Here is a 15,663-nt window from a genome sequence, read left to right on the forward strand (position 1 = left end):
AAACATGTGTAAATTGCTGTTATTTTACTACAGCGCTGGGGCCTTATGGACCTTTCTTATATTTCAGATTCCATTTTACCTTGACCACAAAAACAAGTGCACATTTTCCTCCTGCATCCTCATCTCCGCCGTGAAAGCTGAATACATTAAGTCCTGGACATGAGGCCCAACAAGGACTTCAGACTCCTACTCACTTATTACACTCGAATCCCGAAATCCTCCTCTCCTCTCCTCTGTCCTGTCTCCTAAACCTTTTTATTCAGGGACCCGGAGACCTCTCCGGAACAAAACAGCTTTTAGCGCTACCATCTCGCCCTGCTTATGATTTCGCAAATCTCTCTCTCTCTCCCCCTCTTTCTCTCTCTGTGTCGCTCTCTCATTTCTCCAAAAACTGTCTCTCTGAAAAGAAATGAGCTGTTGTAGGAGCTCATCAAGTCATTATCTGATTAAGGTCATTTTATAACTGCTGCTCAAGAGATTTCTTCTTCTGCCAAATAATATTCATTCTTTCATTAATTCAGGAAACTTAAATTCAGGAAATCTCCACCGGCTTAGGTCTGTTCACATTCAATTCACCAGGCTACATAATAATAATAATAATAATAATAGATAATAATGATGATAATAATAATAATAATAATAATAATAATAATAATAATAATAATAATAATAATAATGGCGACATTGATCTAAATTCATACTAAGGAAAAATCCACTGGCTCCTCTCCACTTCGACATACCATGCGCCGAGTGCGTGCACTTATTACCACTCAGCACGAGATAAAAATGTGGCTTTATAACACCTCTGGGAGAAATATTGTTTTTGTAGCCTCCCTCCTTCTGCATTTGGGCACAGCTCTAATAAATATGTCAGTAAATTCGGCCATCAGTGCGCAATGTCAGAGCGTATTATCAGTCTTGGGCATCGAGGTGTGTCGCACTCGATCCAAAAGAGGTGGTGGTGGTGGGGAGGAGAGAGGGAGTTTGAAACAAATCCACGGGTTGATCCACCTGGAATGGGCCGCGATAAGAGCAGCCAGTGTTAAACCACACGTTTCCTCTACACCTCATCCGAGTCTTCCTTTTCCAAACACGCTTTCTTTAATGTCCCGGCCTGTTTTTCCAGCCTGTGTGCGCACCGACGGCACCCAGGGGAGCCGAGGCCAAATCAGCCACAGGCCAGTTAGGGAGCAGGAGGGGGGCCGGGACACCTGCTTTGGAAAAGCCACTCCAGACACCAAACTTTGCTGACTTCGTTGCAATTCGTTCGTCCTAAAAAACACTTGCTTGCGACATGGAAAAGAGACTCGCCTTTTCCTTTTTGGCGCCTGACAGAGGGGCATATGGAAAATAAGATTTCTCGTTAAGTACTTTAGGATCCTGTTTGTTCAGTAGGATAAAAAAAGAAAAAAGAAAAAAGAAAGAAGGAAAAAGAAAAAAGAAAAACGTGCAACAAAATGGATCCGAAGCGAGAAGCTTGGAATAAAAATAGCTGATTTCATGAGCAATTGTGCAAGAACTTTTTAAACTGTTTTAAAAACATTTGTTAAATATAATTTGAGAAAGAAAGAAAAAATGAAAATCAAGTTTTTACGTTACTATAATAATAATAATAATATTAATTATAATAATAATTTTCTTCTGAAAACTATTATTTGCCAACCTGGAACGTAAGATCAGCAGTATAGATGAACGTGCCATGTACCCTCAAAAACAATCGAATAAAATAATTCTCTCCATCCTAAACATTAAATCCAGCCCCAGTAAAATGTTCGTAATATTAAGAAAAAATTGTGAATATCACCTGTTGTAAATGTCGAAGGTTAAAACATTTGTTTAGCCGCGCGCAAAAGCGGCTGTGTTATGATGAAGCATCCAGTTTGTAAGAAAGCAGGAGGACTGAGAGCGAGCAGCCGTCATCATTTCATAAATCAGAAGCCTCGTGGAAAGGATCAGGTGTCCCTGTGCGCAAGGTTGTGTTACAGGTGGGTGGGAAAACTAATAATATGTTGAAAATCATTTGGTTTGCAAACATACAGGTAAATTCTTTTTCTTTATTCTTCTTCGTTTTACCACCAGGTTAGAATTCATCTTTAGGTTTCGAACGGGGGATATTTTAGTGACAGCAAGCTGACAGAAGCTTCGTGACGATATTCGGCTCTTAATTGAGCTTTTTACAAAAGTGATGTTTAGTTTTCTTCAGACAGTGGCTTCTCTGGATAATCTGAATTCAAAAGCAGAGCTGTAAGCGTGATGTGCTGCTTTGCTTTACTCGTCCATTAATCAGACTTGGGTGCAACCAATGAGAAACCCGCGTGCGTAAAATATCTCTACATGCCATTTTTATCCCCCAATACTCAAGTGACCCCCAACTTGTTTGTCCCCCACGAGAATGCACGGTCTAAACGTGTGGCAGTGTTTTTTCCGGAAAAATAAAAATAAAACAAAAAGGTATATGCGGTATATACCCATGACTGATCTAAAAAAAATACGCCGTGCATCGTTTCCTCTGACATACAAGGATCAAATTACACAGTTAATATTATTATATTATAATCATTAAAGATGGCTGGGTTTGAAAGAATGCCTAATCTAGTATGATCGAAACTTGAAATAACAGAAGGGTTAAAAAAAAAAAACTGGATTCCAAAAGAGACCTTTAATTTGAAATTTATTGCAAACAAATAAAACGAAGGCTGAAAGATGTCTGGAGACATTTGCGTAAAAACGGTACAACATTTACTGTTAACAATAACTTTAATATGATTTTTAATCCGTTTCGAAATGAATCAATTTATTTGATTCATATTCCCAACAATTATTATTTCAAAAACATTCTTATCCCAATTCTTGGCTGAAGCTACTGACACTTTATTCCACATTTCCTGGGACTACGCAGCACTTAAACCGTTTATTACAGAAACTTTCTTTTTTAAAGAATAACCATGAAAAGAAATAACATAGCCATGTGTATGTGTGTGTCTGTGTGTTGTGATTTTCCCCGCTGCTTAAGAAGTGTCATGTCAAAGTGTGTAACGATTCTTACTCGCGTCGTCGGTGATTTGTGAAGAAACATTAGTAAGACTGCTATTTCCTTTTTTCTCTCTCTCTCCTCCTCTCTCTCTCTCTTTGGTAGCATGCTCAAGTCCCATTCTCTGGTCAAGTTCAGCGAGTTGTTCTCCGGACCCGACGGACGCTTCTTATTGGTAGGTTGCGACCGTTACATCACGCCGCTCATGACGCGCACGTCTTCCTGTTTCCTTCAGCCGTGTCTTAAAGTGGATCTTAGTGGCGGAGGAGCGCTCCAGCATCCAGTCCTCTGCATCCAGTGCGCCTCGGAGACACACATACACGCGGTCTCGCGCTCTCTCTCCCTCTCTCTCTCTAGCATACTCTCTATGTCTCTCACTCTTTCACACAGCACAGGATAGAGGGAGAGACCGACGCGCAAGAGCTCTTTTCATCTTCTATATTTTTCCCCTATTTTGTTCTTTTCGCTCGCGTCGCCGACTTTATTCCAGCTCTTCATTCTCTGAGACACTGTTATATTCCAGCATACAGCAATCCTCGGTGCCCTGCGCGTATTCTCATTTTTCCCCCCCGCAGGAGTTCAGGTTGTCCCCCTCTTCATCAAAAGGGTAAGTAACCTTGTCCTCGGATACCTCCCTCTCTTGTTCTCGTTCTGCCTCGCCTGCGCACGGTGGGCGGAAAAAATAAACAAATCAAACATCGTTAACGGGGAAATTTATTATGGTAATCAACTGCTAATCATTTCGATACGACATTATTTGCTCTGTTTCGTACCCTCATCTTGATCTGCGGTGAGAGTTGCGCGAGCAGCCCGTGTTTGTCTCGAGGATGATTTGCGAGCGGTAGCCCAGCCTTCCTCATCAAAGCACAGAGATCAAGTTGATTTCCAACTTTAAAAAAGTAAGTTTGGGAAGCGAGTTTTTGTGCGAAAGGAATCGTGATTTCTAACAAGGGCTGTTTTTGGTTGGTTTTTTGGTTTTGTTTTGGGTTTTGTTTTTTGTTTTTTTAGGCTTCATGTGTTTGGCTCTCCTCCGCGCTTATTGTAAACTGTGAATTTGCTATGACCTCATATTGTCTTTGTCCCATTGGCTAAGTCTTATTTCGACTCATTACGGTATTTTTTAATTGATAAGTCAAACAAAAAGTCTTGCACAGTAAACTACCGAGGTACTCAGCCCTCCCGGTTGGTAAATGGGGTTTCTATCTTGTGCGGTAGTTCTCTAGGACAGATGTGATAAAGCGCAGTGTTTCGATTGTGTGCGCAACTCTTTTGATATCCAAGTCTGTTCGCTGGCAACTAAACAGATATCCAAACCAACAGATTTCAGTCTCGCTTGAAGAAATGTTGCCGGACTTTTAGTTCAAACCTTAAAGAATAATTTTTAATTGATTTTAAAACTTGAACTTTGCTCCTTTAAAAAAAACTTTTTGCATTTTCCTTTTTTTCCGTGAGAGGTTTAAATGGTCCGTTTATGCGTGTATTGTTTATGAGTTTTTAATTAAGGTGTATCCTTTAAGTTTGAGTGAATTTCTGTATGTGAGTATGACAGATGCTTAAAATTGTTGCAAGTTTTTTTCTTTAAGAGAGTGAACGAGAGAGTGTGAGAGTGCGCATGGGCAATAGGGGACAGGTGCGTGTTCGGCAAAGACAGGTGCTGGTGACTATTTCAAGCAAGTTTCCCGAGGCAGTGAAGTGCGTTTCTTCTTCTTTCTTTCTTTCTTTCTTTCTTTCTTTCTTTCTTTTTTTTTACTCGTGTGGATGTATCAGGTCTTGTCTGTATGCCTGGATATGGCTATCACGACCTGAGCCAAAGGCATTTATCAAATGTTTTATTTTAGAATACTGGTGTCACAGTTTAACCCAGTGTGCATCCAGTAAGTCTGTACTTTCACAGTTTTATCTGCTACAAAATGTCATTTTTCCTCCCTGAATTACATCAAATACCATGTGCAACATGTGCACCACACTGCACAGTTTGCAACAAAGCCAACAGCGATGTTGTGTGTGTGTGTGTGTGTGTGTGTGTGTGTGTGTGTGTGTGTGTGTGTGTGTGTGTGTGTGTGTGTGTGTGTGCATGCAGTGTGAAAGTGTGAGCCTTAGTGGCAAGACAGAAGTCTTTTAAAAAGTCTTTTCACATGCACTGACAATGTAAAGATGATACATTTCTTTTAGTCGGAGCTGAGGAAAAAGTATTCCTGAATCAAAAGAGAGAAATTTCTCCTGCTGTTTGCTTTCACTTGCACTTCAAAGAGAGCCTTCGAAATGAATGCCTTTGAATATTAAATTATAAACATATATCTGAATCCGCCATATGACATGACTGCAGCTGCATTTCCATGTGAGCCAAATCAATATTTTTTATGTTTGCACACTATAAAAATTAAGTTACCTTAAATTCGTTAGATTTTATCATTTTCTGACTGAGTCATTGTGAGTCCTGACAAAAACTGTCTTGTTTAAAAATAAAAAAAAAATGTCCACCTACACTTTTATCCTAAGAAAGCACTGAAACAATTCACAAATTACTCACCTCAAAATATGTAAATTTTTTTACAGAAATATTAAATTGTTTCTGACAATAACATTTGAGATAGGCTGCATCTGATATGGCTCTGACTGAAGCACTGCCACCGCTGCTTACATAGCATTATTGATGCAGCCCTGTACTGACAAAACGTTTTGCTTTCAGAAGGGCATTAGGGTTTTTTGTAAGAGCGCTTTAAGTTGCTCCTTGCCAGAGTTGACCCGCGTGACCTATTCATTTGAGCAGAATTAACTGCCCTTGCCAGATGAAAAGACAAACAAAAAACACAGAAGTGAGCTCATGCTGGCACCAAAATCAATAGGCCTATTTTGTGTTTCTTTTTTGTGTCACTTTTCCCATTGAGTACAATATGATGGCCATATTGATTAATGTGAATGCAGGACTTTTACAATTGCGCAAAGACTAAACGTGGTTTTAAATATTTTGAAATTTCTTGTTGAATTGACCGACAGCGTTTTAGGCTTCAGTAAAGTGTGTGCAGCGATACGTAGAATGTGTACGGCCTCCTCCTGCATGCTTTTTTGTTTTTTGATGATCTTAACCCTGTTTCTTTTTATTTGATTTTGTGAGCTCCTACGTTGGCTCTCACTGCACAATCATGGAAATGAGGACAAGTACTTAAGTAATTATCATAATTTTATGCAGCTTTGTGTTCTGTGGGAATTGGTTCAGTGTCGCGCAGCATGTAACATGGGACAGGATAAAATGTAGGACTTTGCCCTGGAATGTCGAGCCAAGGCCTAATTCTGACCCCGTCTCCCTTTAGCCCTGTGTCCTTACTACCTAAATGTAATCATGAATGTTTAACGTTCATCACTTGCAGAAACTAAGACGAGGTACTCCCTGCTGTTTTGAGAGAAATATCTTTAGTTTAGACCCATCGAATCGGCTACTCCAATTCTCTAGAGGTTAACGGATTCTGACTTTTTCAGTATATGAAAAAATGTTTAAGCTTTTTTCTTTCTTTTTTTTTTGGTACAGCTTTGGTTCTTGCTTAAGGACAGGCCGAAGTGAGGGAGTTAGATTCTGAAAATATTTTTCACTTTGGTGAGTCATGCAGCTGTGATTTTTTTCCCCCCTCCAGGTACTCAGAGGCTTTGATCCTAGAGGACTGGGTGTGTGGGATATGGCCCAATAGCAGCAGCCCGTGATGCCGGACCATGACAGCGACTCCCTCCTGAACAGACAGACCAAGCGAAGACGTGTGGACATTGGTGTTAAGCGGACCGTGGGCAGCACATCCTCCTCCACAGCAGCAGTCACCACAGCCACCACTGATAACATTGCCCGCGCCAAAGCAGCCATTTTTAGTGCCATGAACTCTTTGAGCTCCCATTCTCACCACGGATCAGACACCGACTCCATGGAGTGCTCCGTTGTGCAGCCACATGGTGGGCCTGGCGTTGTGTCAGCTAGTGACAGTGAGTCCAAGTCCAATGTACTCCGAAAGCTACTGAAGAGGGCCAACTCATACGAGGACACCATGATGCCATTCCCTGGCACCACCATTATCTCTCAGCTTCTCAAGAATAACATCGCCAAAAATGGAGGAGGGCCCGAGAGGGGAGAAAGAGGGGACCGGGGTGATAGAGGGGACTCTGGCTTCCCTGGATCAGGGCTCTCTAATGCAAGTTCTGATGCTCCCCAAGAGGATGCCTGCAGTAACTCCTCCCAGGACAGCACCCCACAAGAGTGTTTGTCACCATTTGGCCGTCCTCCTGGCCTGGCCACCTTTGACATAGAACGTCTCAATGATGAACACCTGCGTGCCAAGAGAGCTCGCGTAGAGAACATTATCCGTGGCATGAGCCATTCCCCCAGCGTGGTAGTACCTGCTGCTACCCGTCATGAGCGTGACCATGATATGGATGGAGAACGGGACATGGAGCTGGACTGCCCACCTCCTCAGTCTCAACAGCAGGCCCCCAGCAGCCCACGGGGAGGCGAGGTGTGCAGCAGTAGCCGAGAGAACAAGCGTAAACAGCGTTTGCCACAGCAGCAACAGCAGAGCTTCACCCAGCTGGTATGCCAGAGAAAGGAACAGAAGCAGGAAGAGCGACGGCAGCTCAAACTGCAGCTGGAGGACATGCAGAAGCAACTACGGCAGCTGCAGGAGAAGTTCTTTCAGATATACGACTCAACTGATGACTCAGAACACAACGACCTCCACAATGACATAGGAAACATGTCAGAGGACAGCCCAGCCAGGTCTGATAACGGAGGTGACGATCGGGGTGGAGATGACTTGCGCTCAGACAATGAGATGTCTGACCTGGATCCGGGCCATTTCATAGACAGGGCAAGGGCATTGCTTCAGGAGCAAGCCCTGCTGGCTGACGGAGAGAAGCCAAGAAGAGAAGGGCTTAGCAGGAACAAAGGACACGGAGGTCCGGGTTCCTCGATGCATGCTGAAGGCAAACAGCTGGCAGAAACGCTGAAGCAGGAACTCAATTCTGCCATGACCCAGGTGGTGGACACAGTGGTTAAGGTGTTTGCAAAGCCTCCACGCCCTACACCTCAGCAAGCCTTTCCTACACTTTCCATACCTCCTGAAAGATTTCCTACTGCTGTCAATGGAGACAACCCCAACTTTCACACCGCCAACCAGAGGCTGCAGTGCTTTGGCGATGTCATCATTCCCAATCCGCTCGACTCCTTTACCAGCATGCCCGGGATCCCCGGCGCAACCAATGACCAAACTGAGGCACTGCCCTTAGTAGTGAGGAAAACACCCAGTGAGCACCACCACCAGGCCTCAGCTGTGGGTGCCCACGGTGGAAACCACCACCCCGCCCTTCACCCCTCCTCACTCTCTGCCTCCATGGGCTTCAGCCCCCCATCATTTAGACACCCCTTTCCACTGCCTCTCATGGGCTACCCTTTCCAGAGTCCTCTTGGCGCACCCCCAGGTAGTTACACAGGCAAGGACCGTAATTCACCAGACTCCATGGACCTGTCCAGGGAAAGCACCGGCTTGAGGACCAAGATGTCGTCAGGTCATCACCTGGGGCACCACCATCGCTCTTGTTCTCCAGCACACCCTGGCAGCACAGCCGAGGGGCTCTCCCTGTCCCTCATCAAGTCTGAGTGCAGTGATCTCCAGGACATGGCTGACATCTCACCCTACTCAGGCAGCAATGTATCCTTTAACAAATCAGGGTGGTGTGCGTGTGAGTGTGCGCGTGTTATCGGTCTCAGCTGCGTTTGACGCTTGAAAGGCCAAATAAATAAATGTTTTAACATTGTGTGGTCCCACCTTACAGAGGCATCAGACTATCTCATGCCTCTGTAAGCCAGGGGGGGGGAAAAAATCTGATTTCTGGTGGTAATTCCCCATAGATACAGGTTCAAAACACTGCATCTGAGCCACAAAGAGTTAAAAATCAAATCTTTTTGAGTATGTTTGAAACTAGCCTAAGAAACTGAGAAATTGTTGATGAATCACTTTTCCTCCCACTGCTGTTCTCCTCTCCATTGTACTGCATTGTTGTATTTATTTTTACACTCATACCTCTTCCTTCTCACAGCACCCTACAGCTTTTTCTTCCATCTTCAAACCTAAGTGCTTTAAAAGCCTTCTTGTCACATATCGCTTACTCGCAAAAGATTAGGCCCCCACGACATTAACCACCCCAATTCTCTTTATAAAAATGGCCTGGAAGAACAAGGAGGGGAATAGCTTCCTGGAACTTGGCACACAATAGTGTTATATAGCCTGCCTTATAGTTTAACCCCTGTTTGCCCCAATCATGCCCTGTGGATAAAGAGGCTATCCCCTATGGGAGGCTCAAATTGAATCCCCTGGGGACACGGGACTAATAGCTTAAACATTCAGTGCCTTCTCCGTTTCCTGTGTACCTCCTTAGTCCCTAAGTATTCAACACCCCTTAACCCTCATAAAAGTTTGATTGGCGTCACACTACCTTTTTTTGTCTTCGTATCATTAACATTCATTATGTGCTTAACTAATTAATCCTGCCGCTTTGTACCTGTTGTGGATATTATTAGCGAGTGAATATGTACACTTAACACTTTGGTTCCCTTGTTTGTGCACACCTGAGTGCAGAGCCTTTTGTGTGTCTGTGTGCGTGGATGCGTGTGTGCGTGTCTTTTTGTGTGTGCGTGTCACAAAAGGTTTGCCCGAGGATTCGGGAAAGATGTATATTTATGATTGCTTGTGTTTTCTCTTGTGTTCCTCTTATCATCCATCGCTGTTGTAAAAAGCCCACAATCATTGTCGTTTCTTCTCTCTTTTTTTCATTTCATAAAGATCTGTCAACAGCCCGGGGGGCCCTTCGGCTGTTGCTTGGCAGCCAAATACTTCTTTTTTTGTTTTCCCTCCCTGCAACCCCCACACCCCCCTCCTCCCTCCTTTCTGTCTTTTCTTTGAAGCGGACGTTAACAGGTGTTTGCAGCGAGCTGTTTATCTTTCATTACCTCGCCTTGTCTTGTCTTCTGACCCAAGGGTGAACGCTTTCCAGAGATCCATAATCCTTTGCTTCTACGGGCTCCCGATGGAGGGATGAAAAGAGAGAGACATACAGAGACTGAGAGAAAGTAGAGAACAATCAAACCACATATGCCAGATGCTGTGGCTTTCATTGTAGCATTTATAAATTCAGGGCATTAACAGACGTACTCTTAAATGGAAAAGAATCGAAAGAACATGTCCACATGTGTTTGACATGTGCTTGTTTTTATTTTTTCAGATTTTATTTCTCAATCCACAGGTTTCGAAGCAAAGTTTGCCATTTACGAGATATAGTTTTGCGCATTCTTTATTTTAATTAGCGTGACATGTATGAATTTGTTTGTCTGAATTTGCATCTGTTTTTATAGGAGCTTCCATTAGTGTGTTTTTTTTCCCTAAGCCTCAGAAGTCAGGGACAGCTTGTCAGACATTTTGCGAGGTGTGTTCAAGTTCACCAGGTCTCGGCAGTATTGTGGAGCAGATGGCTGCTATCAATTTCCTCATTTGTTCACAGTCCGACTCCAAATTTTCTTGTCCTTACACCTGGAATTAGGAAGTAGAGCAGCTATTTTCCTCTCATGACTTTGGGCTTTGGGGAAGTGTTGTGAGAATGATGATGTCTTGTCAGATGTGGCAGGCGAACAGTGGGCCAGCTGGTGTGAGTGCACCATCATGACAAAATAATAGCCTTGCACACCACCCCTAAGTCCAATCACAATTACATTTGCAAGCTGTGAGTGAATTGGAAATAGAAATGTCTCATTAGGAAATATGAAGCTTCTTAATTGGTGGCTCAGTGGAGGTGGTATGGTGATATAACCGGAGAGGTGAGACCTTAACATCTTTGTCTTAGAACAAATTTTAATTTTGGCGATAAGGATGTAGAGAGGAGGGGGGGGGGATGAAGCGACCCATATACTAATTGAAAAAGCAAAAACAAATTAATCTAAGTGTAAAAGCGTGGCTTCAAACAAATCCCACCTTGCCTTATTGCAACAGAGATCTCTTTTCCTTCTGCCTCTCCCTCTCGCTCGCTCTGTCTGAGGATCCCATTGTATCCCCTCCACTCGGAGCAGATGGTGTGGTGTGGAAAGTGAAGTGCTGCTCTTTTGGCCAGGCCTGTCAGAGTAACACCAGCCTGCCAGGGTTTCCCCCACAAGACCCTCACTGCGTATACAACTGACTCTCCCCTCTCTCTCTCTCTCTTACTGAATCACACAAAGTAGACAGGGTCTTTAAGGAGCCAACCCAGCGTGGTTCAGCATTTGCTGGCTTTGCCGTGTAACCCCGAGGCCAAGGGCAATCCAATCGAGCAGCTGATGCCTTCTTCCCGCTCTATAGTTACAGCTACATCTGGACACTTGACTGATTTTAACGGCCGCAGTCACCCCGGTTCATCATAAATTATGTCGAGCAATGTATCCTGTCCGCTCAAGTGTAAACAGTCTTCGGGAAAACTTAGAGCTGTATCTCCTGTGTGATTTAAATCCCTGCCTCGCTGATGAAAACCCTTGTTGAAACAGCCCGGGGTTTTAACACGTTCCCCCGCCCCCCATCCCCTGTTCCCCTTTCAATGTCTTATCCTCCAGATTGATATTATCAGTTGCATTATACGGCCGTTAATTCACCATGGAAATGGCTTGGGCCGTTCGGTGGCGCAGATGTGTTTCATTCTCCCCATCACTGGCTGAGTCCAAAGCCTCAGAGCCCCTCTTCTCCTTCTCCTCCTCCTTCTTTTGCTCCTCCAAGGGTTTGGCAGCATCAGAGGAGCTGGGGGGCAGGGGTGGAGCAAGGGGGTGGAGGAGGGGGATGTAATTGAAGGCTGGAACCATGCTATCCCTCAAGGTGCCCCCACCAACCCATCTCCATCCGCTCGCTGCTGCTCAATCCTGGCGATCCATTAGGAAGACGAGGGAATCTGACGTGTATTTGAATATAGTCTCTGTGAGCACGAGCTGGGTTTTTGTGCCGGTGCTCAGGACTATCTCCTAGACCTTGTTTTGTCACTGATATGAAGCCAACATCAGACAGTCATATTCAGGCTTGGCATGTGCTGTCGCCAAGCCATTAGGCCTTCTTGCCCGTCACTGGCGTTAACTGCTGTCTTTGTCTGTGATATGCAAATGTCTCCTTTTTTCTTCTTCCTTTTTTTAGGGGGGGGGGGCGGAGGTTAGCACAGGGTGTAGGCAAAGGCGTTTGCTCGCTTTGACTGTGAAATGAGCCTCCTTATGTAAAAGCAAGAGCTGTAGTGCTGGCCAGCGTTTTATTTACCGTGACGCTCTCACACCTGATACGCACGATGCTAATTGCAAGCAAATGGTTCTGCTTTGGTGCACTGTCTTCAGCCTCCTCAACCCCCCTCTGCAGCAACCCTGCACTCATGCCTAAAAGGAAATTTGGTTACCCACCATCCAAATGATTATTTCTTGCCAGAATTACTGCAAATTATTACCAAGTTCTAGTTTGTGGCAATGTCTGTGTTTGCTTGATGTAGAAGTTTATTTTTGATGTTCTCCCCCCTCAAACTACTGTCGTTTTCCTTAATACCAGCTGTTTTCAGATCCAAGAAGGTCTCTCCCCAAATCATCTGAAGAAGGCCAAGCTCATGTTTTTCTATACCCGCTACCCAAGCTCTAACATGCTCAAGATGTATTTCTCTGATGTCAAGGTGAGTCCAAAACATGCTCATGATCTACAGAATTTCTTTGACCTTACTAACCTTTCCATTTTTGCCAGACACCCTTCAATAATTTGCTTTTAATGTTGCTTTGACGATCTCTCTGTTTGCCGTCTCGTGTGTAACAAATGAAAGGACAGGCAGACACCTTCTCCGACTTTCTGTCTTTTGCTTCTTCTCTACTTCCAACGCACCTGCTTTAAAAGGGGAAGTTTGATTTGTTGATTGTGATATGCCAGCTTCGGTTGCCACGAACAATTTACACTTGTCTTCCCTTAAAACGATGTTGTTTCCTTTACTAAGGCATTGGCTTTATGCAAAAGATGAAAGAAGAGTTTTGTGTTATCGTTTTTTTTTATGTATGTGTGCTTCTTTTTGGACTACACAGAGGAGTAAACACTGTGACAGATCCAGGTTATCTCATTCAAATCAGAAGATAACGGTTCCCTTTTTTTCTCCCCTCTGCTCTTGTGTGCCGTCACCACCAACCGTGACTCGCGGTTCACTTGACTTTCACTCGTGATTTCTTTGGATGTTTGGAAATTCTCACATCATTTTTTTTTTTTTTTTTAAAAAACAACATTACAGCTTCAGACTGATTTCAATTTTTTTGTTCTATTTATTTATTTCTTTTTAAACAGCGCAAACACTTAATATTGAAGGCTTTTAACCATTTTGCTCCAGTGACTAATCATTCCCATGGAGGTGGCCTCTCCTCATGAATGGCCTCATCAGATACTTAAACAAGGTCAAGATAATTAAGGGGATTATGAGTCACACACTGGTCTGTTTTTGTTTCCAGAGGAGGACAATAGACTCGAGCTGTAAGTTAGAAGACATGTATGGGAATGAGACCATCTAATTAGATTCACCCCGCGCAGCCTCTTAGCGAGTGGTTGTCTTCAGACAAAAAGTCGTGAAGGCTAATCGGGTCTTGACTAATCAAGTCTGGACTGTCAAGAACCCTGTGAACGTGGGAAGTGGGTTGCCCTAACAAGTGGAGGACGCCATGACTGTTGTTCCCCTTCATTAAGCTTCTTTTATGACTTTCTTTCTTTACTTTGAGGTGTTTTTTTAAATGTTTTGTCAGATGTGTCACGATTCCATTGTTGATATGACAGAATATCCTCTCACTAGCTCGAAGATATCTCTGTTATTGTTACGGATATTGTTATAATGATTGGCGAATAATGAAATATTAGATAAACGTATTCAGTCAATTAATAAAGTCAGCTAAAGTTATTGTACTTTGGCTTTACAGTATATGAATTATAGGTAGCTTTGATTTTGCTGCTTTTTCTACATTTCGCTTTCATTTTCAAGCAGCCACAACCTCCCTCACCTGCACTTTTTATTTTTCTGGTCCATCTCTCTGTGGCTTTTAGCAACAAGCCTCAGCATTTGGGCCAGTCATGTGCTGTGGCGGCAGCAGAGGCCAGGACGGTTTTTCTCTTTTCTATATGTCATTCCTTCTCCTTTCTTTTTTTCGCTGATGGTGTGGCATGGTATGTGCGCCTCGGCGGGGCCGGGGAGAAAGAAAAGCCAGCGGCTGGATTTTGAGTCACCGCAGTAACAAAAGCCCGCTTTCCAGGGCCGCTTTTTGTGTGCAGTCAGCCAATAGGCAGCCAGAGATTATCTCCCACAATTCACTCCTGCGAAAACAGGAAACGTTGGAAAGCCCTGATGACTGTGAAGGGGCTTACGAGAGAGAGAGCGGGAGAACGAGAGAACGAGAAAGAGAGCGAGGGAGGCCCGCACAGGCTTCTCTGTCTTTCTGCTCTCCTCTCCGGTTGTTCTGGATGGTAGCTTAGCGCTCTGAGGTCATCTGTGTGCTTTCTGCTCCATTGTTGACCACCATATCAGAGAAAATGTTGGCGAGAGAGACAGTTTGGCCTTTCATCTGCATGCCTTTCAGCATCTGAATAACATCTGAATAAACCCCACACCACAAAAAACAAAATCTACTTTAAAACAGTCTACATAAATATGAATGATGTGCGTGTGAAGTTTGTGAGTGACAGTCAAAGCACTGGAATACTTTTGGCAGGCTACTAATATGGTTCAGATTAAAGATACTGCAGTGTTTTCCTTTTGTGGTCTTAAGTATGCGTTTGTGCATGAGCACAACATGCGTGTGAGCGTGTGTGCGGCGCTTTCTATCTTGTGCTCTTAACACTAAGCGCTGACCTTTCACAGGCTCTCGAGTGTGAGTGTGAGAAACACGCTTTCACTGTCTCTCTCTCATCTGCCTCTCAGCCAAGTGAGTGCACGTACACACACACACACACCTTTATATATACTTATATGCTGTGTGCGTGTGTGTGTGTGTGTGTGACTCGCACATGCACACACAGACGTTTTCCTCACTGCATCTCATGTCTGTGCTGGCTGACCCCTGCCAGCTCTGATTAAGGAGCTGCAGTGATGTGCTCCTTTGAACCGATTCCCTCCTTTTACACTGAACACACTCGTCCTTAGCTGCTATCAGGGGGTGTCGGTCCCCCCACCAGCAACTTAATGAACCAAGACTGCTGGAAGCTGTAGGGGGACTTGCCAAAATTAAATCCCTGAGTGTATTGAGTGCAGTTAATGCGGATATAATATAATTTAGTGTATTTACCTGCACTCTAGTAAATATTGTATCTTTTTTTTTTTTGTATGCCCTGTGCTACTGCAGTCGAGCCCTAATACATCTTCTCCCAAGCTGTCGGTATAATAAAGTAATCTTTGTCCGAAGTGACAAATGTGTCCGTCACTCAGCTGTAGTGACACCTAAGGTCTCCTGCATGAGCGATGGCAACTCTTTCACTGACTTCAATCTCAATATGTAGTCCTCAATTGTGCATGTGCTCAGATGCGCGCACGCACACACACGGTCTCGTGGATTCGCCAAACAAACACCAATTCACTAATTTGCCCCCAATAGGATGCGAGAAATG

The 15,663-nt window shown here is 44.0% G+C and overlaps 1 protein-coding gene across 3 annotated transcripts in view; it reads left to right on the forward strand.

The window, feature by feature from the left end:
- Positions 1 to 2,789: 2,789 nt before the first annotated feature.
- The window catches only part of LOC146371723 (prospero homeobox protein 1-like), a 31,411-nt gene continuing 18,537 nt past the window's right edge, over positions 2,790 to 15,663 (forward strand). Inside the window, exons 1-3 of one of the 3 annotated variants that reach the window (XM_084953140.1) lie at positions 2,790 to 3,638; positions 6,661 to 8,715; positions 12,608 to 12,715. In XM_084953140.1, the coding sequence (XP_084809266.1) occupies positions 6,727 to 8,715; positions 12,608 to 12,715 (2,097 nt within the window). In that variant the 5' untranslated portion in view covers positions 2,790 to 3,638; positions 6,661 to 6,726. The other 2 variants (XM_084953142.1, XM_084953141.1) reach the window with 2 other exon arrangements.

This window comes from Perissodus microlepis, chromosome 15 (assembly GCF_051167445.1).
Source record: "Perissodus microlepis isolate ML-2025 ecotype Zambia chromosome 15, ASM5116744v1, whole genome shotgun sequence".
Classification (NCBI taxonomy): Eukaryota; Metazoa; Chordata; class Actinopteri; order Cichliformes; family Cichlidae; genus Perissodus; species Perissodus microlepis.